Source organism: Antedon mediterranea, chromosome 3 (assembly GCF_964355755.1).
Source record: "Antedon mediterranea chromosome 3, ecAntMedi1.1, whole genome shotgun sequence".
NCBI classification, from domain to species: domain Eukaryota; kingdom Metazoa; phylum Echinodermata; class Crinoidea; order Comatulida; family Antedonidae; genus Antedon; species Antedon mediterranea.
This window is the reverse complement of record NC_092672.1, coordinates 4,386,224-4,412,065: the sequence shown is the minus strand read 5'-3', so window position 1 is coordinate 4,412,065 and position 25,842 is coordinate 4,386,224. Positions and strand designations below refer to the sequence as shown.

The 25,842-nt window shown below is 33.5% G+C and overlaps 3 protein-coding genes across 5 annotated transcripts; 1 reads left to right on the top strand and 2 right to left on the bottom strand.

The window, feature by feature from the left end:
- Window positions 1–966: 966 nt before the first annotated feature.
- LOC140043410 (inactive peptidyl-prolyl cis-trans isomerase FKBP6-like) lies at window positions 967–9,626 on the bottom strand. 3 transcript variants are annotated; one of them, XM_072087914.1, is made up of 14 exons: window positions 9,489–9,626; window positions 8,074–8,176; window positions 7,420–7,535; window positions 6,870–6,984; window positions 6,427–6,516; window positions 5,954–6,085; window positions 5,605–5,714; window positions 5,084–5,143; window positions 4,558–4,755; window positions 3,691–3,862; window positions 3,008–3,104; window positions 2,635–2,758; window positions 2,246–2,308; window positions 967–1,342 (listed from the first exon to the last, which is right to left on the bottom strand). In XM_072087914.1, exons 1-13 carry the CDS (start codon window positions 9,537–9,539, stop codon window positions 2,261–2,263), a joined length of 1,416 nt encoding a protein of 471 aa, XP_071944015.1. In that variant the 5' UTR covers window positions 9,540–9,626; the 3' UTR covers window positions 967–1,342; window positions 2,246–2,260. The 3 variants fall into 3 exon arrangements, with proteins under 3 accessions (XP_071944015.1, XP_071944014.1, XP_071944016.1); XM_072087913.1 differs by having other exon boundaries at window positions 968–1,411; XM_072087915.1 differs by lacking the exon at window positions 967–1,342 and adding an exon at window positions 1,577–1,800.
- A 735-nt stretch (window positions 9,627–10,361) lies between these two features.
- Window positions 10,362–19,102, top strand: LOC140044601 (putative RNA-binding protein EEED8.10). Its single transcript, XM_072089178.1, has 18 exons — window positions 10,362–10,638; window positions 10,921–11,021; window positions 11,166–11,249; window positions 11,902–11,971; window positions 12,420–12,768; window positions 13,142–13,234; window positions 13,560–13,673; window positions 14,009–14,106; window positions 14,929–14,969; window positions 15,379–15,454; window positions 15,802–15,969; window positions 16,244–16,292; window positions 16,761–16,881; window positions 17,243–17,348; window positions 17,639–17,726; window positions 18,123–18,263; window positions 18,542–18,667; window positions 18,918–19,102. The coding sequence occupies exons 1-18, from the start codon at window positions 10,405–10,407 to the stop codon at window positions 19,100–19,102; spliced, it is 2,244 nt and encodes a 747-aa protein (XP_071945279.1). The 5' UTR covers window positions 10,362–10,404.
- Window positions 18,483–25,393, bottom strand: LOC140044602 (protein SSUH2 homolog). The gene is made up of 12 exons (XM_072089179.1): window positions 25,283–25,393; window positions 24,044–24,126; window positions 23,463–23,609; window positions 23,222–23,288; window positions 22,799–22,928; window positions 22,142–22,327; window positions 21,955–22,017; window positions 21,706–21,809; window positions 21,357–21,449; window positions 20,876–20,978; window positions 20,182–20,286; window positions 18,483–19,854 (listed from the first exon to the last, which is right to left on the bottom strand). Exons 2-12 carry the CDS (start codon window positions 24,111–24,113, stop codon window positions 19,708–19,710), a joined length of 1,215 nt encoding a protein of 404 aa, XP_071945280.1. The 5' UTR covers window positions 24,114–24,126; window positions 25,283–25,393; the 3' UTR covers window positions 18,483–19,707.
- Window positions 25,394–25,842: the final 449 nt, after the last annotated feature.

The following is a 25,842-nucleotide window of genomic DNA, read 5'->3' as shown; positions in this document are numbered from 1 at the left end:
CACCAACTGTGATAGAAACATACTGTAATATTGTACAGTACACACAGTTGTGTGTTAAACTGTATGATGGGTCGCCATGCATCAAAGCGATATTTTAAAGGTTAGAATATGGAGACATTTATAACAAAAGTAATAATTAGTACACTTGTAAAGATTTTACGGCCGACACAGTCATATTCACGGCAGCGTGAAGCGTGCCATACAAATTGAACAAATATGACCTTATACTTTATACAGTGTGATTTTCTCGTTTTTGTTCTGTGTTCCTACGAACGAGAAGTCTTGCCTCCTCGACCCATACTCTCCTTTTACGTCATCAAACTCCCGCAAGGAAATGTTGTATTGACTACGCGTAAAGGCGCGCGAATCCTGTACTGTATTCCTTCTGCCTCGGCATTAGGTGATAGGGCATTAGGTGATAGGGTATAAGAATTCCTTCCCACACCACTTTTATCCTCCCTATTATTTTTCAATCCGGTACTAATTTGCAAAAAATATAATATATATATAATAATAATAATGGAAAAAAAATGTATAACTGAGTGGATTTATCAGGAATTATCTACTGTCAAGTGCCACTCGTCTACCCAAATCCTAATTACGGACAATTTTATTATCGACATCCATCCAAAAGTTAGTTAGTGTACATTCAATTGGTTAATGAACATTGCTTAACTATTTACTGTAAGTAAAGTTTGATTACACTTTCATCATATTTATTTTCTGTTAAGACTATCTTTTTTGCTATGCATTTTCCTTTCCAATTACCGTATTTGTTTTCCATTTATATATACCTATATATATATTTTCATTCTTTTTTCTCTCTTTGTACTATGCTCATTAATGTATGTTTATTAATGTGTATGATGAATGGAAATAAAGAAAGAAGGAAGGAAAGAAAGAAGAACTGAAGCTTGCAAATAGGTGACATAATACAAAAACAAACAATTTTACTTTTTTTATTTAAAAAATAACTTTGATGGTCTGATACAAAAGACAATAATAATAATAATACTGATATGCTCTGATACAAACGTACTCACGTCTCTGAAAACCATCTCGGTAAGTGATGTTACATACACAATTATCAAAAATAATGCTTTTCGAGGTAAAGACAATCAAAAGTACTTTGAAATATACTTGTTAAAATCTATTTAAATCGGGTATTACAGAATAAATAGTGTGCTTTTGGAATAGACGGAATAATAAAACTCAACATGATGTGCTCGTCTAGTCAATTGACTAGACTTATTACAGTCAAAACAATCACCATACTCAGCCTTGTTCTGGAATGTTTTAACTCTTTCTGAAAACCATATATTTACAGGTACCATTTGATAAACTGTGTGGTAAAACAAAACAAATTACTCTTACTTTGATTACACTTAGTCTTCAAGACACAGATGATAGTCTATAAAAAAATAATACAGTAAAAGTACAGTTTCGGAGGGGTTGCACTCCCTATTATTATTAATATTATATTAATTAAAATTATTTAAACTAGGTGACCTCTTCAGTCAAAGACATCTGCCAGAGGGCCCAGTTATGATTAGTGGCTGTGTGTGGTGTACTAGTACATCGGGGTAACTTCCTACTCGTCTTGAAAGATGTACTAGGTTCTTTAAAGTGCACATGAGCTAGTGTAGACTGGACTCAGTGTAGACTACGGTTCTTCCACCACAACCATGGAGCGAGTGAGCCTCAAACCCTTGCTGATGTTATGGTTAGGTAATTATGGTTACCTTCTTAGTTGTTCCCAATCTCTAGCACTCCCTCATTTTGAATATCCTTAATCTTGCCCTAAGAGCAAGTCAAATGGCGGAGCGGTTAAGGCAGTGGCGCCGTTTACCATACCTAAAAAGCTAACACTATCGGCACGGGTTTGAGGCGGACTCACTCCTAGTTCTGGTGGTCGAACAAGTCTTCTTAGATAAGGACTAAACCGTAGGTCCAGTGAACACAATTATAACCCAAGTGCACTTTAAAGAACCCAGTTCATCATTTGAGACGAGCAGGGGGTTCCTCCGGTGAACTGGTTCACAAAATTACCATCTACAGATAGGAAAGTGATTAATATACTATTGGTAATCCCTGGCCACATATGCCTACAAAAAATATAACCTATGACCTTGCTAATATCTATATAAACACATGGTGGTCATATAATTTAATGAATGTTAACCTCACAATTTATATGCTAATTATATACAATACAAATATAAATGAAAAATTGAAATGTTGTTACCTTTTGATATTTGTATCATTCATCTAGAGGTTTATTGACTTTAATTACTTCATAACCAGTAGTCTAAAAAAACAATTGATTTAAAAAAAATACTATTTATCAAAATGATTACCAACATGAAATATGATTAGTATCTCAAAAAAGGTGCGTGGCTCTCAATGTTAATAATTACACACATTATATACATTTTATGCATGTCTGTAATTAATGTACAAGAACTATAATCTACATTTTATAAATAATAATTTTTACAGATGTTTACATTATCGAGTATGACAGCAAGCCAGGCCAGGTTCCAAAGCGTCCAACATCAGCCAGGCTAGCTACGCATATTTGAAAAGGGCAGGGAAAGTGTACCAATACCAATTACAAAAGAATCATTATAGTACCTCTTCAGCTACTCTAGCACGATACCCTAAACTCTCCGCTTTTTTTACAATAAATTCCTTTTCGTTCTTGTTAAATGTTGAACACGGAAACACTTTTTGAGTTGACTCCTCAGCTTTAAATTCACTGAAAATTATGAACAGTCGTAAAACAAAAACATAAAGAATAGTAAAACATTAAAACACTATGCTCTACTGTATAAAACTATTAAAATATTTAAAAAAATCTAAATATTTATATCATAATCTTTAACTAAAATAATGTATTAATTGCAGTGAAAATATGTGGTTACTGCATTTACTGCAGTAGAATAATTTTAACAACATAGGTTGGAACTGAGGGAGGTATATAATTATCTATGTACAATTTACTCACGTCAAACCTTTCATTATCTGCTCTTCAAAATCGTTAGAAATCTTGAATTCTTTGGGTTCCTCTCTAGTAGCGCTTTCTTTCGGTGCTTCTTTTAAATCTGTAAATAATAAAAAAATCGTTATAGGATATAAACAGTTGTTGATATGACCACCAATTGTAGGTGTCTTTCCATAAGTGCAAAAGTATAGCAAAATTAAATCTCACTCCTGAAGATACAGTGTTCAAGTATATTGATCGAAACGTCGAGAAAGTAAACAAATATACAGTAAACTTTATAAAAACATCCATCAAAGTTATTTATTGAAAATTGTGGTTGTATGAGTGAGTGAGTGAGTGGCCGAGCCGTTAAGACAGTGGAACCGTAATTACCTAGCCATAACATCGGCAAGGGTTCGAGGCTCACTCATTCCATGGTTCTGGTGGTAGAACGAGTCTTCTCGGATAAGGACTATAAACCGTAGGTCCAGTGTACACATCTAGCTCGTGTGCACTTTAAAGAACCTAGTACATCTTTCGAGATGAGTAAGGGGTTACCCCGGTGTATTAGTACATCACAGCCACTGATCACCAATTGGGCCCTCTGGGAGACCAGTCTTTGACTGAAGAGGTTACCCAGTATAAATATATATTTCAAGTGGTACAGCATTGTCTTTTTATAATTGAACGCAATATTCCTGTCTCACCTTTTGGTCTGAACATTCTTTCACACATATCTTTTTCAAGACCCTTAAACCTCTCAGATGCCTTCTCCAACTTATGCAGCTCTCGGATGACGTCACCATCATTTGGCGCTAGCCTCTGTGCAGACTTCAAGCTGACTCGTGCACGCTTGAAATCACCTAAAGTTATTAATGCCTTTAGTGGAATAGTTAATAAACAAAGTTTCACATTAATAAAGATTTTTTTTTTAAATTTTAAACAAGGCAAAGAAAAAATATATTTATTCTGTCTTTATACTGAATAACTATTTATTCTTCTGAACTTGATTAGTTCCGACTATTGAAGGATGCTGGCCATAACTGGACAGAGGTGGAAGGAATTGCCCAGAACCGTGTGAGATGGAGACTTGTAGTTGATGGCCTATGCACTGCTAGGTGTAACAAGGCTTAAAGCTTGGTTCCCACTAGAACGTAACGCAAGGACGTAAACGCAGCGCAAGCGTTTTAACCAATGACATGCGAACTTATAGACAGTTAGCAATCACAAGCGAATAAGCCATCGCTTGTGATTGGTCAATTCACTTGCGTTGCGTTACGTCCTTGCGTTGCGTAGCTAGTGGGAACCAAGCTTAAGTAAGTATTGCTTTACCCTTCCCTTGATGTATTATGTTTTATTTTTGTTTGCAATGTTTACTTATAAACGAAAGGAAGAAAGAATACACTTTCAGTGCTAAAGTATTGATTTCTAAAGTCAGGGGTGTGCCCATCAGGGGTGTGCCCATCAGGGGTGTGCCCATCAGGGGTGTGCCCATGTAGGAACAATTTCAGGGCATAATTAGGAGGTAACATCTCTCCACCAAATATTAAACAAATCAAACAGTAATTTACTACCTGTCCTTTGCGAAAGTGGGCTTTTGCGTTTTTGTCGTCGATGGCAATAGCTTTATTGGCAAATGTGACTGTTCTTGGAGCCTTTCCCATCTTGAAGGAGCATAGAGACATGTTTAGACAGACTTTGAGCATCATAGCTTTCATCTCTTTCTCTTCATCATCATTTTGTAAGTGAACATCTTCAAGAAGTCTATGAGCCTAAAAACAAATAAAAAATTACAGTCAACTAAGTATAATATAATAATAAGTATTTGAAAAATGCGGTTTGTTTTCCCTGCATAATCCCATAACGCAATGAACAAAATGGAGCATCTTGTGTATATATATGTTTGTCCTGTGAACAGGATTGCAACCTATAAGGATAGTGAATGAATTCACTTATCCTAGGCAATATGCCTAAATATAGAAAGGCATTCGCATTGAATTTTGACAATTGGAATGACGTTTTAATAACCTATATGAGCACAATACATAGTAAATGAGGTTAAAATTAAAACCATTATCTAGTAATATGTGGTAGACTCACCTTCTGGTATCTGGAGAATGCTTTAGGAAATATTTTGGCCTTGAACAAATCATTGCCGTTCTGATAAAAAACAAATATGGATAATTGATAACATTATTCAATTGTTATGTATTGGTTTTTTTGTTTAGTGGTCTGTCTGCTTTCGTCTCATTAAATCTTTTGGATCTATATTCTCCAAATTCATAAACATTTATAATAATAATAATAATATCCTGGATTTATATAGCGCCTAATGTTGTTGTTGTGTTGTGTTGTTGCTCTACATAAACTAATATGATTAAAGGGATTCCAACCATGCCAAAAAAAAAGACTCAAACCGAAGGAAGGGGATGCGCCTTATTATTTACAGGGGCTTTAAAATCTGATAACATCAAACTATTGATGGCGGTATTAAATACAATCAGAATCAAGATCAGAAAATCAATGGAAATATTAACACCCTCCAGCAATTATCGGTTAAATTGGTCTGTTAGTTATCTTCTATCAGCTGTGATCTCTAAATAGCAAGGCTGACAACATACTTGTCTTAGACTATTGACAACTGTAAGAACTTCTTTAAAAGTTGCGTCTTTATCAAGACGATCATCAATACAATCTTCTGAGAAATGTATCAACTCAATTTCAAACAAAACTGAAAATAACAAAATATATATATTCTTAAATCAAGTTACTACAAATAAATATACACTACAACCAAGGTTGAAATGTTACAAAAAAAAAATAAAGCAAAAATCCAACCAAAAAAGGAGGCTCAGGTGCTGGCCTACTCAAATAGAGCCTGGCCCCACTTGAATAGAGCCTGGCTCAACTTAAATGTAACCACATGGACTAATATTAAATGTTTTGTCAATGACTACGCATTATACTAACTTGTTGCTTCTTGTGGTATTCTTGGCGGGACGCCTTTTTCGCCAAATGCATATTCGAAGCTCACAAGGAATTGAGATAATTCTCCTTTCCTCATGGTGGACACGGCCACGTCCATTCCTGGAATCACCTCGCCTGGGAATTCAAAAATACTCAATAAAAATAGATTACTCATTTTTAAAAAGCCATACCTTCCAATACCAAACTCTCTGAAAAATCTCTCAAAACTCAGACTTTTCTTGAGGTCCAAAAAGTTGCAAATTCATTCATTCAACACATTCCCAATACCAGACATTCCAGAAAACCAGACATATTAGGCCAGCCTAAAGGTGTCCGGTATTGGACTAAGTACACATCACTATACGTCATGGTGTGTTAGATGATAACCTAATAATTGACTAGTTATTGTATCTATAATATTAATAGGTTAGATGTGAAGGTGTGTGGATGTTGACAACATATTTAAAAGGACTTACCACTCCCTAGCCTGAAGTGTTGAGGTCTGTTACGCAGACGGCTGGAGTCATATGGTTCATCAGAATATTCTAAAAAGCCATTGTAATGAACTGCAATAAAAAAAAACAGAGAAAGTAAAATAAAGTAGAACTCCTGGGAACTATTTGGGGACACTTTCTCATGAGATGACCAAGGTGCAAATGTTTAACACTATAACCTACCTCTATTCAGGGGACACCTTTATTATAGGGACACTTACCTTTGAAACAACAAGGTGCAATATATGTTTTAACAATTACAGCCAACCCCTATTGAGAGGTCATCACTATGAAGGGAAAAACTTGGTTTGGTCCAGTATACTGTACAGTATAAAGCTCTGTCTACACTATCAAACTTTACTCTATAATAATTCAAAGATCATAACATTTAAATTCAACTTTAATAAACAAAAATTGTGACTAACCCTTAACAGAGTTATCTGTGGACACAACCTCTCCTAATCCATGTTTAATAATTTTCTTCCTAACTCCACCATCCCCAGAAATGTCTTCCATTTTTAGAGCAAGTTTTTCAAAAGACTGAAGAATAAATGAAATTATTATAAATATTTTGTCTAATTTCTCTAATCTCAATCTAAAGGCATGAGGAATGATAATGAAAGAGTATCTGTCTATCATCTTAAAGACAATAGATAGATGAAATGTGATTTGATTGGATTTTCTAAAACATTATTTCAACCAAAGACCGTATAAAAGATTATCTGATCCTGTATATCCTCGGGTATAATCCCACTTCGGGTATAATCGCACTTCAGGTCGTCTAATCCTATCCCCTACTTTATGTCTGATTTCACAAACAGGCATATCCCCGGGTATAGTCCCAGTATTTACTTTTGGTCTGTCTCTAACCAGTTCAGATGAATTTTTATAAGAAATGCTTACTAATATTTTTTTCCTGAATCAGGGTTTCCCTGGGTATAGTCTGGGTGAGATTATACCAGAGGATATACTTACCAGGTCTTCATCTCCTGATGTTTCATTTTCGTCATCCTCAGCTCTCATTAAGCTGGCACTAGTCAAATTCTTGTACAAATCTTCATTGTCAAAAAAGTTGTTCTGTCCTTGATTGCCTGACAATTAAAAAAAATGTTTTGCCAAGTGAAAAACAATTCTGAAGATCTGCTACTATAGCACACAGAAATGTAAGCCATCTTTACAAAGGGACTCTTGTACCAAAGAGGATGAACTGTATGATAATCTCACATAAGTGGCCATATGCCAGCAGACCTTCCAACTTGGAAAAATTAGATATATGGGGAGGTTTAACAAAAATATGACCCAACTATAGAAGGCGCTATACTATTTTGAAAAATACATCAAATTGAAGAGGGCGCTATCAAATATTTTCAAAATAGTAAACTGTCAGACATGCCAAAGGCGGAAAATGCGATATCAACTTATTATTTCACTTACTAAACAATACATAAATTTATTATAAACATTTTGCATACTGATATTTTATTTGTTTCTCCCTATTTAGAGTAATAAAAATTAGAAATATTGGGATATTTTTTTTTTATCCAGGGTAATATTTTATATCTCCCTGGTTTATCCAAAATATCGGGAGGAATTTGCATTTTATCAGGAGATGACTTTTAGTTTACTTACTCTGTGGTAACTGATCCTCATCAATTTCAAACTCACATCCTTTACCGTCAGTTCTCCTTAGTTCCTCTAAGTCAACACATTCTTTCAGGGGAATATGCAATTTCTAGAAAATCAGAAAGTTATTACTGGTAGAGAAGTTTGTAACACCATTGAGCAGCAACAACTATGTTATGGTCCAAAAATAAGTTTTGAATGGTTTATTTTTATGTGATATAAAAAGTCAGCAGGTATTAAATCCTGAAAGAAAAAAAGATGGTGAAGAAAGAAGGGGGAAATACAGCAGCCATTTGACAGTCAGTACCAATACTGCAAGCACATAAACATACAACACCTCTTAATTTATTTCTTAAAATGTGGTAACAAACATGAAGACCAGCACAGTAGCCTACACTTTTATATTATATTCTTTTTCAAAGACCCCTTTTCTGTTTTGTAAAAAGAATAACTAATTTAATTTTCTATATAAAAAAATATTAAATACATATTGAAAACAAGACCAGTAGCGTAGCCTACATTTTTATAATTTTTTTCTCAAAGGCCCTTTTCTATTTGGTAAAATAGATAACAATTCAATTTAATTCTTATCTATATAAATATTAAATACACATTGAAAACATTATCTAGAACAAACAACTTTTTAAGACTAGCCTCAAGCACAAGTAATAGATTTATGAGGAAAAATATACACAACCCCATGTTACACCCCTCGAACAACTAAACGACCGTCTGATGGTATCTGAAATATCTGCCCGGGTCATGCAAATCTTGGTAGCGCCCGGTAGAGTTTTATGTATGATATAAAATGTTATCAAGTACATGCTAACATAATATTTAATGTTATTGGGATATTTTTAATCAATTTATGCCGTGGCTAAAGATACGATCACCATATCCTTACTTCCGTTTGCTAAAAGGTACGGTAAAATTGTTAAATATAAAACTCGGTTCTAAATATAAAACTTGTCCCACATATTAAAAACCCTCTAAATAATCTCCTAAATTAAAATAATAGAATGGCCAAGCAGAGAAAAGTATGGATATGGTGTACCGTACGATCAATTTAATTCATAATTGTTTTTTCCGAAACTGAAACGCTCTGTGATATTAAATAAGTGATGTTTTGTTGTTGACACGTTGACGAATGAAAAGTTTAACCATATTTTAACTGATTTTAACTTGTTTCTGGTAAGAAAACCCTACTAGGCGATACCGGGCCCTAGGCCTACCTCCTGGCGATACCGGGTGCGAATGCGCGTACCGGTCCCATACTTCGCCACCAACAACAAAACAAGTGAAAGAATCTTGAAGCAATGAAGTAGTACGTAGTTAGGCCTAGGCTAGGCCCTAGCTAATTTTTACAATGTACAGTAACTAAAATGAAATAAATGGTTATTTTGACAATTTATAAGCCTTACATCATCATTTATTGTCATTTCAGCAAAATCTAAATTTTCTGGATCATCCATATTTACTATATTTTATGAAAAATATAGGCCTAGAATTTGCGATCGTGAAATCTGCTGCTCACAACAAATGTTCGCGCCTCAACTCATGAAATCTGGTTTGTTGCTATGATGACAAACGCGTTTTTACAGAAGAAAACACAGTTACTAATTAAATATCCTAGGTTAGGTCTTGCAATTATAAAATAATCATTACCTTCTGAAACTTATAAAAATTGCAGATCAATGTACAGATCATATCATGGAGGTATAATACCTCCATGATCATATTAATTATATGTCGCCTTTGAATTTAATAGATTCGAAAAATGTAATCAGGCTATAAACGCGTTACACACATTTGTGACGTTGTTTAAAACACGGGAAAACACGTGGTGCTGCCGTGTTTTGATTTATTGGGTGAGTACAAAATACGGAGCGATTTTTTTAATTGTTTTTCTGCACCATATTAGGCATGTTTAATTAATTTTCGACCACAGAAAGTCTGTTTAAACTAATTATATTATATATAGATAACAATAAGAAGCCCAAACGTTTAGTTTAATCAGGTGTTCGACTAGCCAGGTCTAGCTAGGCCAGGAACCTTGCATGAAACATATCTAACCTAGGATTAGGAAATGCGAAGGCAACGTCCACCATGGACATGGTGCGAATAGCAGGTCGATTCGACCCTACTTATTATTTGAAATTTTTTTGTCTAATAAATTGATCATGTAGACCTTTGTATTTGTGGCTATTTTATATATATACGATTTTTATTGATAATAAAGTAAATTATTGTTTCTTGCAGATTGTTCGAAATGTTTCTAATAGGCCTATTATATAACATTCTAAAAAATTCAGAAAACATAATAATAATAATATAATAATGGGAAACGCACTTAATTATTCAAAGCCCTTGTTGCCACATACAGACAGTGACGAAGGAACAGATGTTGATCAGATCTACTACTATTGTGACAGAGAAACATTAAATAAAACAGTTAAAAGCTCATCTAGGTCAATAGAAAGTCGTAATATCCGTGATAAATCAGAAGTTAGTGCGCCCTCCTTTCAAGATGAACATAACTGCACCATATTTGTTGGAAACATAAGCTACAGGGTAATGCCTAGGTTCATCAAATTTGTTAAGCTCTGTGACAAAAAATGTGTCCATATATGGACATGATGATGTCACATCATTACCAATATTTGAACATATCACCACCATATTTGGGCAGGCACATCACATCAAAAAAAGTGTGATGTACCCATATATGGGAGCATCAGATTTTTTTTTCGTCACATGAAGTTTGATAGTGTAGACATAGCTTTAGATATTTGTTGATATGTTAATAAGTTATGGTATTTTAAAACACATTTTTTTTTTCTGTTTTTGTTTCAGGTAACACAAAGGGAATTGTGGGATTTCTTTACATCATTTGGGAATGTTACGAAAGTGTTTATCGTTAAAGATCACATTAAATATCATCGCAGATCAAAGGGGTAAATATGCCGATTAAAAAATATTTTTTCTTATGTTCTTGAAAAGACAACACAATGAAATGTTATCTCCGCACTTTAATGCATATGTGTCTCAGAAATGATTATTTTTTTAAAGATTTTAATAATTTTTATTTTAATTTTCAGGTTTGGATTTGTAACATTTAGCACACCAGAAGAAGCAAGGATGGCTTTAATGGCAAAAGAAGATGAGCTATGTTTAGATGATAGGTATCGATGTTAACTACTAACACAGGCTAATCCAAAGGCAGGGGTGTGGAGTGCGCATGTGGCCCTACATCATCATCATACTATTACTTTCTATTTTAATTTCTCTTCGTTTCGTTTTCGTTTATTAACAATTTTCTACACATACAAAAATTACACGATGTAACATAATAAAAAGCATGTGTAGAAGGAAGCCTAGATAAGTTTTTTGTTACAAACAAATAAACTTTAAGCCTAGACTCCCTGCAGTAACAAAACAAAAAACAATGATTGGAACAAATGAAAAACCATATATACCATATATACCAATAAAAAAAAATCTCTTTATAAACCAGAAACCAAAAATATAGGATCTATATGGTTTTTCTTATGATCACAAACACAAAACACAGAGCTGGGTGTTTTAAGCGGAAACCCTCTCGGGATAGATACAGATTCCAAGTGGGACAACCTACAGTATGCGCTTTTCTGCTTACCGTTACCGTTCGTTTGTGTAAATTGGCCTTTACAGACTTCATAGCCTTAAAAAACACACCAATAATCTTATACAGTAAATGTTTTCATTTTTATATAAACTTTCTGATTAATCAGAAAATCATTTATCAAATTGTCAAGTAAAAAATGAATATTTTTTATTGATTTTAATTGTTTTAAGGTTGATGAGAATATTTCCAGCTGACAGAAAAAGGCGAGAAGTTCAAAATATTCGTTGCGACAAAAAACAGGTTTAGTACTTTAAAATAAACTTTTTTTGTGTGGAATTGATATAATTTAAGAGCTTTCACTCATTACCATTAAATAAAAAAAATTTAAATTTAAACAAAAAAAAATTTAAAAAAATCTATACTATCGATAAAACAATTGAAGTATAAATGTATAGGTCCATGATAAAACAAAATGTCCAATGATTAAATTTGTTTGTTTTATAAAGCAAAAGAACAAAAATAATTAAATTGTTAAAAATATCAACATTTCAAAACACTCGCAAAATAGCTTACACTGCAATCACTTCATCCTTTATGTGTCCTGAATTTGTTAATTCTAATCTGACTTGCCAAATATCGAAAGCACCAAGAAAATAAAAAAAAGGAAACAATCCTACTGTACTCTTGATAATGAATTATGATTGTAAACTTTCCATATTGTTGATTGACTAACTTTGTTTTGACACAGATTGTGAATGAAATGGAAGTAGAAACCTGTAACAGAGATGAACTAGACACGGCCAGTGTCAAAGATGAAGAAGCTACAACCAGTATCAGAGATGAACTAGACACGGCCAGTGTCAAAGATGAAGAAGCTACAGCCAGTATCAGAGATGAACTAGACACGGCCAGTGTCAAAGATGAAGAAGCTACAACCAGTATCAGAGATGAACTAGACATGGCCAGTGTCAAAGATGAAGAAGCTACAGCCAGTATCAGAGATTATGCCGTAGAAGGCATTCATGTTATTCCTAATGATGTTCTTTTGTACATATTTTCATATCTTGGTATAAAGGAAAGAGTGCAGATTGAAAGAGGTAATTCTTTTTGAAAGACAAATATTAGTGTGAAGGAGGAGGGTGGGGGGCTGATGCAGGATCTTTTATACGAGAAAGTGCTAACAATTAATGTAATAGTCTGTCAAAAATCTATATCAAAAAGAAGCTTTCAAAAGAGGAAAACGCTATCACTACACCCTCGATTCGCCTTTTTGGAGAGAAATGTAGCAATGGGTGGATTTGACTCATGCACTGACTTTCAATACCACAAGGTATTTCTACCAGTTTAAAACAGCCCACTGATCGTGCTTAAGCTTTAATCCGAGAGTCTACAGTATACATATATGTTATATTCCTGCTAAAAATACTGGCAACAGCATATTAAATGTTTCTTCTCACTTTTTCTTCACAGTTTCTAAAAGATGGCAGAGCGTTGCACTTAAAAGCTGGCAGTCGTTGGAGAAACTCGACACACGTGGACTGTTTGGAGGATTTTTAGATATAAGTAAGAATGAGTGCTGAACAAATCCAGTGTATTCTAGCATCAAGACGAATTACTTTAATAGTTGTGCAACATGGATGTAACACACATTGCATTCATCATGGCCGTAGCCAGCATGGGGCAAACAAGGCGCTCGCCTCGCCTGACATTTTCAATTTTCACTACCCACCCCAATTCACCAGCACATATCGTCATATTTTATATTAATAATTATATTTAAAGCATCTTTGCCTCTTCTGTTTTTAACCTCTCGCTACGGCCTTGTTATCTTACCATATGACATCCCGAAATTCACCATGAAGTGAAAATTGTCATCTTTTAATTACAGTGTTGACCGATAATATATTAAGAATTCTGTTGAAAAAAGGATGTTGGAATTTAAAGGAATTAGATGTTTCATCATCGCCGTACTTGCTCACAGACTGGGCAGTTGAACTCATAGGTAGGTAGGCCCCAATTTTTAGTGATTATCAAAATACTACAGAAAGTTTCACGTTGAGGTGGGGGAGGTGGTGGAATAATAATAGTAACCAGTGGTGTAACTGCTATGAGCACTCACTGGTTAAACACAGGGGACTCGGAGGAAAAAAGGCATTAAAATAGTCTTTAAAAATGGCTAAAAAACGTCCAATGCTTCTAGCCTTAGGGCCACTTGGTGTCCCTAAACCAGGGGCCTCGGGCCTCTGCGTTAAGCCACTGCTACCCACAGCACTCCTGTATCCGGGCTTGCATGTTTACGTTTTGTTAGGCTTAATTAATTTAATGTTACTTTTATAGGACAGAGATGTAAGAAGTTGGTCAAGCTTGATTTATCATCAGTAAAAGTAACCAAGTCTTCCCTCAAGTTTTTAGCCTCATCGTGCAGCCAACTCAAAGTAATGTATCGTATATGTAAATAGAGATAATCAGTAGTCTTGTACATTCATTCATCTTTTATTTCGGAAAAAGAAAAAAAAAATTCTCCATAGTTCAGTAACAAATTAGTGTACATTATTGTAAATATAACAAATAAGCCTCAGTGGTCTAATGGTTAGGACATCTGCATATCAAGCAGGCGGTCCGAGTTCGAGTCTCGGTTGGGGCGACTTTTTCTCATTCTCACAGATTTCCTCATCTTTATCGTTTCAAATTAATTAATTAAATTTCAGTATATCACCGGGCGGTTTAGAATTAATGTTCTTTACCTGATTTGTTTATATATATATATATATATATATACAGTATGTAGATATATAAAAAAAAAACTACGCCACATAGTCACGTGGTTAGAACAATAGCTTTATCCATCTACTATGTTGATTGGATGAAGGAAAAGCAAATTCATGAATACATTTTATGACATCTGACCGCCCTAACCTGCACAACATGCCAAACACCACCTTGCGTTGTAGTTCGTAGAACGAGCAGATGTGGGTTTCTACAAACATGGTTACACACTACTATAGTAGTTTTTGGTGTACAGTTTTATTAAACCCATTTTATACATACTGTACATCCAGGTTTAACGTTCTAGAAAACAAATCCTGTAAAACCAGCTTTTACCGCATGTGCAAAAAAGTGGTTTATAATAATATTAAAAGTTGATTTTTGTCAGTCTGCAGATACTTTAGCATGTTTTTTTCACTATAATTTAACACTGAAATTACACTTAAATATAGTTGTATAGTTGTGCATGTATTATACTTTTGATTTTTCAGTGGATCAGCCTAAAAAAGTGTAACAATTTTGGTGAAAAGGGGTAAGTTGTAAGTTGGGTAAGTTGTATCAAGACAATCTAACAACAGGATGCTGAGCTTCGTAGATCAAAGGGTTTATCTGTGGCTGCGACACAATCAGTTCCATAAATAGAAACAGCATGCCGCGGAGAATATGTACAGTACTTTTTGTATTTGTCGCAGCCAGACATAAGATCAAAGGACTGTTACAAGTTCCTATCTTGGCAAGGCGAACTCAGTGACCTGTTGTTAGATTGTTAGTTTGGTTATATTAAATGTTATGAGGTAGTGGATAAGGTTGAACAAATGTCATAGAATATAAGTTAACACTAATTTGATAGAACTTGTTGAATCATACTGCTCCAGTATGTAATTACATTAAATGAGTAATTATTAATTTCTAGTTGTATTTAATTTTCTTTATAATTTCAGGTTGTGGTGGCTTTTCCATTATTGCAAAGAATTAGAATATGTGGACGTTAGTGAAAATTATCGTATTTCAGGACAAGTATGTTATTATTTCATTCATTCATCTTTTTATTTCGGAATACCATGGTGACATAATATACTGTATCCATGGTGACATAATATACTGTATCCATGGTGACATAATATACTGTATCCATAGCAAAAGAGAGAACAAAAATCTTATTCTAAGATCTCTTAGAACAAAAACAAAAATATATATATAAAATTTTTATTATAACATTTTAATAAAATACTTTTCAAATTTAACAAATTCAACCAACATTTATTTAATTTTAGGTGTGATATAGTTAAATAACTCTCCTTGTACGATAGACAGCACAATCTAAATTAACAATACTACTTTGTGATGTATCTTTATTCTTACAGTGTTTTTATATGCTGTCAGAAAATCTTACTGACCTTGTATTGGATGGTTGTAGAAGTGTTACGGATGAAGGGTTGTCGCATCTTCCTAAAAGGTGTCCAAGGATAGCACATCTTGACCTCAGTGGCTGTGTTTCTATAACTAGTTCTGCAATAAAGTGTTTAAGTAAGGTATGTACACTTTGTAAGGAAGGTGGAGGAGGACGGGAGAAGGGGTCGGAAAGGGCAGTTTTGGAGGAGGGGTAGTAAATATTGAAAGGGAAATTGTTGATGTGGTGGTGTTTGTTGAAAGGGTGAGATTAGATTATTGTTATTAGATTATTATATGTTGTTAATCTAGCTTTTTCACTCATTTTGAGGTTCAGTCAAACTTCAAATTCCCGAGTATCCTTTTATAGCCTCTATTAAAAAATGTTACGAATTATGGTTGTTGTTTTGTTTATAGGGACTAGCAAAGCTAAAGCATTTGACATTGAAAGGAAGCTACAATAAAAGTAAGCTCATTTTTCTCTTTTCATATGTATGTATAAAAAATGTGTAACATTATATAAATTGTTAATGACCATTTTTTCTGCACCTAGATTTTTTTTCATACGCATCTAACAGAGAGCACAAACTCGCCAATTACTAACTAAGTTTCATTTGAGGCTTAGGAAGTGGAGTTGAAAGAGTCACGAGCTAAAACCCTGGACTAGGCCAGGATTGAAATCAGACCTTGGGATTGGAAGGCGAGCATGTTAACCACCAAGCTACAGCTCCACCAATCAGTTCAAAACCATTAGAGCATATCTATAAGCATGTACAAAAACATACTGTATGTAGTGCATCAGGCAAGAAAAATAGAAGAGCAATTTAATATAGTTTGTAAGCTTGCAAACCATGTGCTTTATTATTTTGTACCATAAGTTAAATATTACAAAAACCAATTTTTATTTTCTAATTTCTTTTTATAATACGTTTAGTTAGCCAAGCAAGTTTGAGTTTCTCTGGTTTGACCAGCTTGGAAAAATTGATGATTCTTCATAATTCACTACTGACTGATGCTACACTTGGAAGTGTCTGTGGAAGCAATCCAGGAATAAGGTAATTAGATATATTAATTAGTAATATTAATTGATCTATTTTTTTTCATACGCATCCAACAGTGAGCACAAACTCAGCATTTAAAGGATGGATGAACTATTTTATAATTTATCGTGCTTATAAACTAAGTCTCATTTGAGGCTCAGGGAGTGGAGTTAAAAGTTGTGAGTTACAACCCTAGCACTAGGTCAGGATTGAACCCTGGACCTTGGGATTGGTAACCACCAAGCTACAGCTACACTAAAATTTGAATTAACTATGTATTTTTCATTGCTTATAATAGAGTATACTAATTTGTACTGTAGTAAATCAGTTAGTATGTTAAGCTAAGTTTTTTACCACCTTTGTTGTGTATTTATAGATGTTTACTTATTGAAGGTTCTATAGATGTGACTGATGTTGGGATAAATGCCATCACCTCTTACTGCAAGAACCTTGAAGAGCTTAATATTAGTTACATAAATCAAGTAAGTTTATTAGAATTTGTTGTCACATAAAGTTCTTTGATAGTGTAGACAGAGCTTTAAAGTTAAATGGGATCTTTCACATAGAACAATTGTACTTTAAATATACACAGAGCCAATGACCTATCGATTTTGGAAGAAATTTATTATGAATTATGAATACATTTTCAAGTACTTACCTTACATATGTCTGGTATTCACAATGCATTTTACATACAAGTAGGTAGGATCAGAGAATTAAGGGACTCCTATGTGTGAGGTTTTCAGTATTATGGAGTCTTGTTTCTTTGTAGGTGAGTGAAGGTGGACTGCAATCTTTAGGTTTGCTCACCAATTTGAGAAAGCTCAGCATGAAAGGTTGTCATCAACTCAGTGATAATGGTAAGAATTTGTTTCTTTTGAGTCCGCAATTGTAATTAAGTGGTTAGGCATTATGAATGGATGGAGCAGTCATATTTTACTTAGATATGCGCATTTGTTAGTATTGCCTTTCATAGCTCTTGTGTGAACCGGCCTTGAAGGGTTAACCAATACAAACCGAACAAATTGAATATTAATAAAAGTACAAAAAAAAAGTTGCCATACTACTAAAGTAAGTGTATAGTCCATTAGCACATCACTTATTTAATAATTTATACTAGGTCTACACTGTGGTGTTGCATGCTAAGATGTAGTTCAGTACATACAGTACAGTACTGTAGCCTATTTTCTAAGCAAAGTAGCTTTGTTATTGTAGTTCAGTGTAGTTTATATGCCACCAACTGCTCTTTATTTCAGCTTTGGCCTCGATAGGATCTGCCTGTATGGATTTGGAGTTTATTGATGTGACAGGATGTGTGAATGTCACTGAGGAATCCATCAATGTGTTAGTGGACTTTGCTCTCAAGACAGGCAAACCTTTAAGATTCCATTTAGGAGGTACGGTACTTGTGAATCATTGTTTAAAGGGTCTTTCACACTGGTTCTAATTCGGCACTGGCAAGTAAAATTGAACGCCAATGTTTCGTTTTCACGTGGCTACGCTCACAATGATTGGCGCATAACTGCGTTTAGCGTTGTGAAAATGAGACGTTGGATTTAAACGTGCCGGAACAGGACGTATAAAAGACTCTTCCAGAGAATAAATAGCCAGAGGCGTGAAACTGCCTTACTGTTTATTCATAAAAATTAGATTTTAAATTAATTATCTCTTGTAGCTACGAGTGTCGATGGCAATTTTGTGAAGACAATAAATTCAAAACACAACAACAGTATACACATATCAACAAGTTTTACTCTTTTGGAAAAGTACACAAGAGAAGATGATGACACTATAATATTAGGTAAGGTGTTTATTAAGCTTTGTCTACACTATCAAACTAGTTTGACAAAAAAAAGTGTGATGTGCCCAAATATGGTAGTAATATGACATCATCATGTCCATATATCACATTTTTTTGTCAAATAAAGTTTTGATAGACGGAGCTTTAGAGTTAAATAGAATCTTTCACATAGAACAACTGTACTTTAAATATAGATACACAAATCTTTAATTTTATTTATTTATTACGAATTGTTTTTGTTGTATTAAAGGAGGATTTTATACCGATGATGAAGATGATGTTGTGGATGACGATGAGGAATTAAGAGCAAATAACTATGGTAATTTAAAAGTTGATTGGCATAATGAATACGAAGATGACTATCATGGTTACAATGACGATTTCTTGGAAGCAGATGATCCATTCATGGAACAGGAGGAGTGGGATGTTAGTTAAAGAAAAATGAATTATTATTCCACAAGTTAACCAAGATGAAATTTTATAATTTTTGTAACATACTACTTATACATTGTATACTTCATGTACTGTTAATGAATCAAAGTTGTTTGTACATTAAAAAGCTTTCTTGATAAACTAATATTGTACCCAATTCACAGTAAACAAAAATCTTACAAAATATAATCTTTTCGAGTCACAACACTTTCACACATATGTGATGTATGCGTCCTGTAAAAGAAATATACATACACAGATACGGCTGTGTTACATTGATGTAATACCATACAAGCCTCACGTTGGGTTCCAGGATTTTACATCGATGAATTAAACACCATCACATTTCATACCAAGGTAACAATTTATTACAGTACATTGCATTTTATAAGATTTTTGTATGTGTGAATCTGGTATTAATCGCTCAATACTACCAAGACCCGTATTTGAACCATTATAATACATAATATATAAAAAAAAAACCAGATAAATATACAATTATTCCCATACTTTATAATTTACAAATACCAAATATGGAACAACATTCATAAAACTAAAAAGTTAATAGTATGTACAAAATATTGAGGTGGATGATGAATTGTGATATCTTAAATAATAGTGCAGCCCCAGCAACATGACTGAGGATAGTCCGGACAATAAACTGCATTTTCAAAGCCATAAACCCAGAATTTGGAGACAGTGGTTTTCCAGCTATACTCAACTTCACTAACTGGAATAGCACGAAGATTGTGTCGCTGAAATTAAAACGGAATCAAATTAGTTTAATAATAAAATGAATCATATAATATTTTATAATAAACAGCAAAATGGAATTACTGTCAAACGAACTGTTCTGTAAAAGGTCAAATTGCTCCCTATCTTGTGGTTAATGAGCTTGCGGTTAAACTAAAAAATCCACCTCATGTTGGGTTGGGTTTTGAAACAGCTGTTTATCTTAAAATTTACACAACACGCAACCATTACATGTGTAAATTGTAACATCTGAACAGGCTCATAATGTCAAAAAGAGGGTAAATATGATGAAAACATACAAAATATCACAATTTGAGAAACTCAAATACCTGTTGCACAATTCTTTCTGTTGGTCTAGCAGTGCGATGCTCATCCACGATCCTTGCTGAATTTGTGTTAACTTCTGCTACAGGGAATGTAGCAACTGGCCATACCTGACAATTGGACACAAATAATACAGTCAAATACCAGTCACAAATGTTTGTATGTCATCATGAAATCTTGCGGACAACAGAAGACGAAGACAGATATATTTTTTTTTTATTTATTCAACTTTTCACAAAGATGTACATCCAAAGAAATAGGCATGACACACAATTAGTAAAGGATGGGACCAACAAGTGGTAAACACCTCTAAACCTGTCCAGTCCCAATTGCACAATGAACATAGTTATGATCATAGTGGATGTGTGTGACAGTGGCTGTGTGTGTGTAAAGCTCTGACTACACTATCAAACTAGTTTGATAAAAAAAAGTATGATGTACCCAAATATGGTAGTGATATGCACAAATATGGTATTGATATGACATCATCATGCCCATATATGAGCACATCACAATTTTTGTCACATAAAGTTTGATAGACGGAGCTTTATAGTCCATTGTCTTGACCTTTAAAGAGAACATGTTCACACCTCCTACTGTGAGTGCTCTGGTCACTTGCTACTGACAAACAGACCACATGGTCAAAGTAAACAGAAGTCATAGTCAAAGTAAACAGACCACATGGTCAAATAAACATACCTGGATTCCTGACTGATCAAACAGTAACTTTCCATTGACAGATTTTATCAAGTGGTTTGGTAAGCCTGTATCCTCATGTACATAGTCTGTTTTATGGCATTTGCTGGAAAGAGAGGAATTAAATAAAAGAAAATAACAAAAACATATGCTTTTTCTCATTCTCAGAGATTTTCTCATCCTAACCATTTCATTTACATTATATCAATGAGCAATTTAGAGTTTCTCTATGCCATATAAATATAATATACCACATATAAAATAAATGAATTACAAAAAATTGTTATCTTGTTGTGAGGCTTCATTGAAATTGGAATGGTTTTCAGGTATGAGAAAAATACTTGTTCTGGGGTACAGTAGGAATTGAACCCCTGACCTGGACAGCAACCATCATTATTGTTATTAACCACTAAGAAATAGTGCCACAATAATAAATATAATATTACAACTGTTAATATAAAATTAATAATTTATTTTTACTTACTATGTAATGAAGAGCTTGATGAAGTGTCGCAACAGTTTGTATCCGTTACAGACTGGACACGCAACACAAGCATAGCCTTTGCAAATATCACAGCTAAAAAAGATAATATAATCTGGCATTAATTATGCAATAAGAATATGATCAATATGCTGAATTTTAATGCATAAATTACATTATAAAGATAAATAATACAATGAAATAGAAATATCTTCACATTTATGTATCGAAAAGTTTGCTCTTCATGCATACAGCCAGACATACAGCATATGGGTCTCCGGGGTCAGATGTAGGCCTACGATGACTTACTTTTGTTTGAAAAAACTTGAAAATTGCAATATAAAAAACTTACTTTGCTCGCCCAGTTCCCTTGCAAACGCCACAGCATTGCTCCACCATTTGCCCATTGTGGTGAGCTCGTTTGGTTCCATTGCCTCTACAGTTAGGGCATGTAACCTATTTGTATAGCAACAATGAAAATCTTTACTAATAGAGATAGAGGATACTGTGTTCATCTCTTAACTCGGAACATTGTGTATACAATTTTATAACAATCACAAAATAAGATGAATTGCATGAATGAAATACAGAATTACTGTACCTTTCCTTTTCCGGCACAACGTAGACATCGAATAAAGCCTCTTGCATAACAGTTATAACAAGACTGAAAAATTTATATTTATGTTAATTAAATTTATCATGATGTTCAATCTCTATTTTTTAACTGTAAAAATATATATATCACAGTGACTACCTCTTAACAAGAAATAAAAAACCAAAAATCTTACTTTGATTTCGGAGGTATGAGGTACTTCCAGAGTTTTAGTATGATCCATGAATAAATTATCTGGTTGGCATGGCATTTCCCATGGTAATGGCGCTGCACCCATTTGTGGTCCGTCGACATTCCCACCATAGAACGGAACAAAAACTCGTTTGGTGGAGCGTGATTCAGAGAAGGATTCCAAATGGTACTACGATAGAACGAGAGAACATTATATATTTCAACACTGCTATTTCACTTTATTATTTTTTTAATGTAACTTCCATGGGTGGACATGCCAACAGGGTCAGGCCAGATGAGTGGACATGCCAACAGGGTCAGGCCAGGTGGGTGGACATGCCAACAGGGTCAGGCCAGGTGGGTGGACATGCCAACAGGGTCAGGCCAGGTGGATGTGGCACGGTACTGTTTGGTAAATGAAAAAACAACGGTTGATGTTAAGGAGTCTAGTGTCTGTGATTCAAATAGGGTGAGGGCATTATGTTATGGTACAATTAATTAAGGTATATCAATTTTAATAATTTATTGGTCTTTAGGTAAGTTTATTATATTTTTTGGAGATGGTTCAATTTACCCCTTTCCTGAATTTGTCATTTTTAATATAAATTAGCTTCCTTAATGAGGCTTATGGATTCATAAAAAAGTAATTTATAAAACGTACATGAAATGCGCTGGAAGGTGTAATGGTTTTGAATTCCATTTCATTTGCAGGTTTTGATCCATAGCAGCAATGCTGACTTCTGTAATCTATGATTGCACTTCTGACGGTCGATTCATCAATTGATCCAGTGCTGAAATATTCATCAAAATACATGAATAAAGAACAAGTTAAAACATACAATAATTACAATTTTTTTATAGTTTTTTTAATAGTATGTTGCTAAACTTCTTATTTGTGTCTGTGACGAATATAACTATCATAGGTTTTTTATGATATGTCAAAAAAACAGGACCATATGTCAACAGGTGCAATACCTGATATGTTTTTATCCTATATAAATATGTTTTCAAATAAAAAAATAAGATATTGTTGGTAAATTTTCATATTTTTGTTTTTATGCGTTTTATTTTTCTATAATCTTACCTTTCAAACTTTTCTTCAGGTCTCTGATCTGTTGGAGGTGGTTCGTATTGAGGAGGGGCTACAGCAACTAATAAGTAAATAAAACATCAATAATATAATCTTAATACATCAACCTTACAAGTAAAACTGGACTGTATACAGTTCTACAGTCAAATACTATTTACATTATAAAAAGAATTCTGTACAGATACTTACTGGTCTTTTTATTAAAGGTTAAAATGTTTTAAAAATTCCAACTTACCGTCATCGAAAGCAACCTGTTCATAACCAGAAACGGCAACAAAGTTTGCATCTTTTTTCATTTTTGTTGCATCATCCTCCTCTGCTGGTGCTTCTTCCCAGTTAAACTGAGGTGTGGCAAGGGCGTTGTCAGTGGGTGGGGTCCAAGCTATTGAAAAATTGTAATAAACTTGTGGTTGAGAACGAGAATAAAATTTATGATTTTCAATAATTCAGTTGTTTGCTCTCAGAATATTATAAGTCATCTTTGTAATGTTAAGCTCTGTCCACACTATCAAACTAGTTTGACAAAAAAGTGTGATGTGCCCAAAATATGGTGGTTATATGCCCAAATGTGGTAGTGATATGACATCATCGTGTCCATATATGAGTACATCACATTTGTTACATAAAGTTTGATAGTGTAGACAAAGCTTTACAGCAACATGTACCATGGAAGATCCATTTATTATTTAAACAGAAGCTTTCAAAAGAGAGAGTGCACGAGCCTAGCGCTACCCTCTGGATCCGTCCCCGATTCCAACAACATTGAACAACAAGTCTAAAATTTTAGTTTGCACATTAAACATTTTCACTACTCACCCGCATTATCATTTTGGGCTCCAGCGTCTGAATCTGGGACTTGATTTGGTAAGACTTGTGGCTGATCCATTCTTATAGAAAGGCTTGAAAAATAAATAAAAGTGTGTTTTTTTTTCTTCAACTGATTAATGTGAAATACAGTGCTTTATAGCCTATGGAAATAAATTTGGAAAGATTAATGGTATAAAGTAGGCAGTTATGGTGTAGGATTATTAATAACTAGTGAATGGGCATTTAATATGTGACAGATTACAGAATTCCAACATGGATGATGTGTTTTATTTTTTGAGATTATATATTGTACTTTCTTAAAAAATTTATGTTTCTATTCAATTATTAATAAATCTCAATATTAAGTAATTAACTAGAATTTAATTCGTCACTTTGACGAATTATAGGTGATCATTTTTATCATTTTATTGACATTAATATTTTTTAAACATGCACGTATGTTAACATACAATCGGAAAATGTTGATGTATGCCATCCTATTATACGCTATATTGCTGAGTTATACCTATTATATGCCATATACATTATGTACAGTATATACTGTATATCTATATACAGTGTAGCATTAGTGAAATTACGGACACACATCATGTTCTAATTTTTTGGCACTGATGACATTATCAAAATAAACTTGTGGATAACAATATCGAAAGATAATGAATTGAGCAATGAAATATAACAATTGGAAGAAAATTTGGCGCGTAGAAGCGCGGTGCACGCTCTTTAAAATTTGTATAACTTCGACGAAAGAGATGAAAAAATTGCTTTTTAACTTCAACTGGCCATATGATAACGTCACAAGATTCGATAGGCTTAATTTTTATATGAATTCATATCTACATTTAACCAGCTCTCATAATAAGTTATAATTATCAAGGTCAACTTTAATTCAGAAGAGCTGTAAGGTATTCAAATATACGTTGTAGGTGAAATTAATTAATAAATCTCAATATTAAGTAATTAATAATAGAAGATACTAAACAATACTAATAGTAAAATGAAAACTATTAATTACATGAAAATAATATTACGAAACAAAATATACTGCATACGTCATACTGGTTACATAACACAATTGTAACGCAATACACTATTCTAAAAACTCCAAACTAATAAATATGTATCAATTTACTAAATTATCAAAAATTAATAACACTTTAAGTTAAAAACATATTTCTGTGTAGTTTAAATTATTTCAGAATACTTATTCTATCATTTATAACTTACCTTTTTCAGTATTTTACGACCGTAACTAAATTTTCTTCTTGATAAGGTTTTTATCAACTATCCACTATGAAGACCCCACTTGTCTAGTATTTAGCTTTATGTTGCTAGGATACATAGTAACTAATCAATTGAAACCTACAAAGCATTTCCTCAAATCCAAGACAAAACAATGTATCCTTCGCGTTAATCCTCATTCAGCCGTGTCATTGGACAGTTGATAAGGTCTCCAAGGATTTGTGCGTTGAGGCGTGAATTCTATCATTTTTCAACGTCAATTACAAAAAATCATATTTCTAATAATTCAGCCAAATTATTCTGGTTTTCATCATAGAGATATTAATATCTCTATGTTCCCATTAACATGAAATTTAAGGTTATTTTCTTCAACATTAAAAGGGAATAATTGTACTTGAGCCTCTAATGATAATTTCTTTAAAAATATAATGAGCATATAAAATAAAATACAAACTACATATTCTACTTTGATGCTGCATATTTCTTATTAAAACTTTAAAAAAAACACTATAAAATTTAAAAAACATGCTCAAATAGATTATGCT

Coding starts and splice junctions, on each gene's coding strand:
- LOC140044602 (XM_072089179.1), bottom strand. CDS start 24,113: ATGGATCAGCCACAAGTCTTACCAAATCAAGTCCCAGATTCAGACGCT. Junction 22,328..22,798: donor CACCTTCCAGCGCATTTCAT/GTACGTTTTATA, acceptor GTTCTATCGTAG/TACCATTTGGAATCCTTCTC. Junction 20,979..21,356: donor ATCAAGCTCTTCATTACATA/GTAAGTAAAAAT, acceptor CTCTCTTTCCAG/CAAATGCCATAAAACAGACT.
- LOC140044601 (XM_072089178.1), top strand. CDS start 10,405: ATGGGAAACGCACTTAATTATTCAAAGCCCTTGTTGCCACATACAGAC. Junction 13,674..14,008: donor CTGGGCAGTTGAACTCATAG/GTAGGTAGGCCC, acceptor TTACTTTTATAG/GACAGAGATGTAAGAAGTTG. Junction 14,107..14,928: donor CATCGTGCAGCCAACTCAAA/GTAATGTATCGT, acceptor TTGATTTTTCAG/TGGATCAGCCTAAAAAAGTG.
- LOC140043410 (XM_072087914.1), bottom strand. CDS start 9,539: ATGGATGATCCAGAAAATTTAGATTTTGCTGAAATGACAATAAATGAT. Junction 6,517..6,869: donor CACAGATAACTCTGTTAAGG/GTTAGTCACAAT, acceptor TTTTTATTGCAG/TTCATTACAATGGCTTTTTA. Junction 5,715..5,953: donor AATACCACAAGAAGCAACAA/GTTAGTATAATG, acceptor TGTTATTTTCAG/TTTTGTTTGAAATTGAGTTG.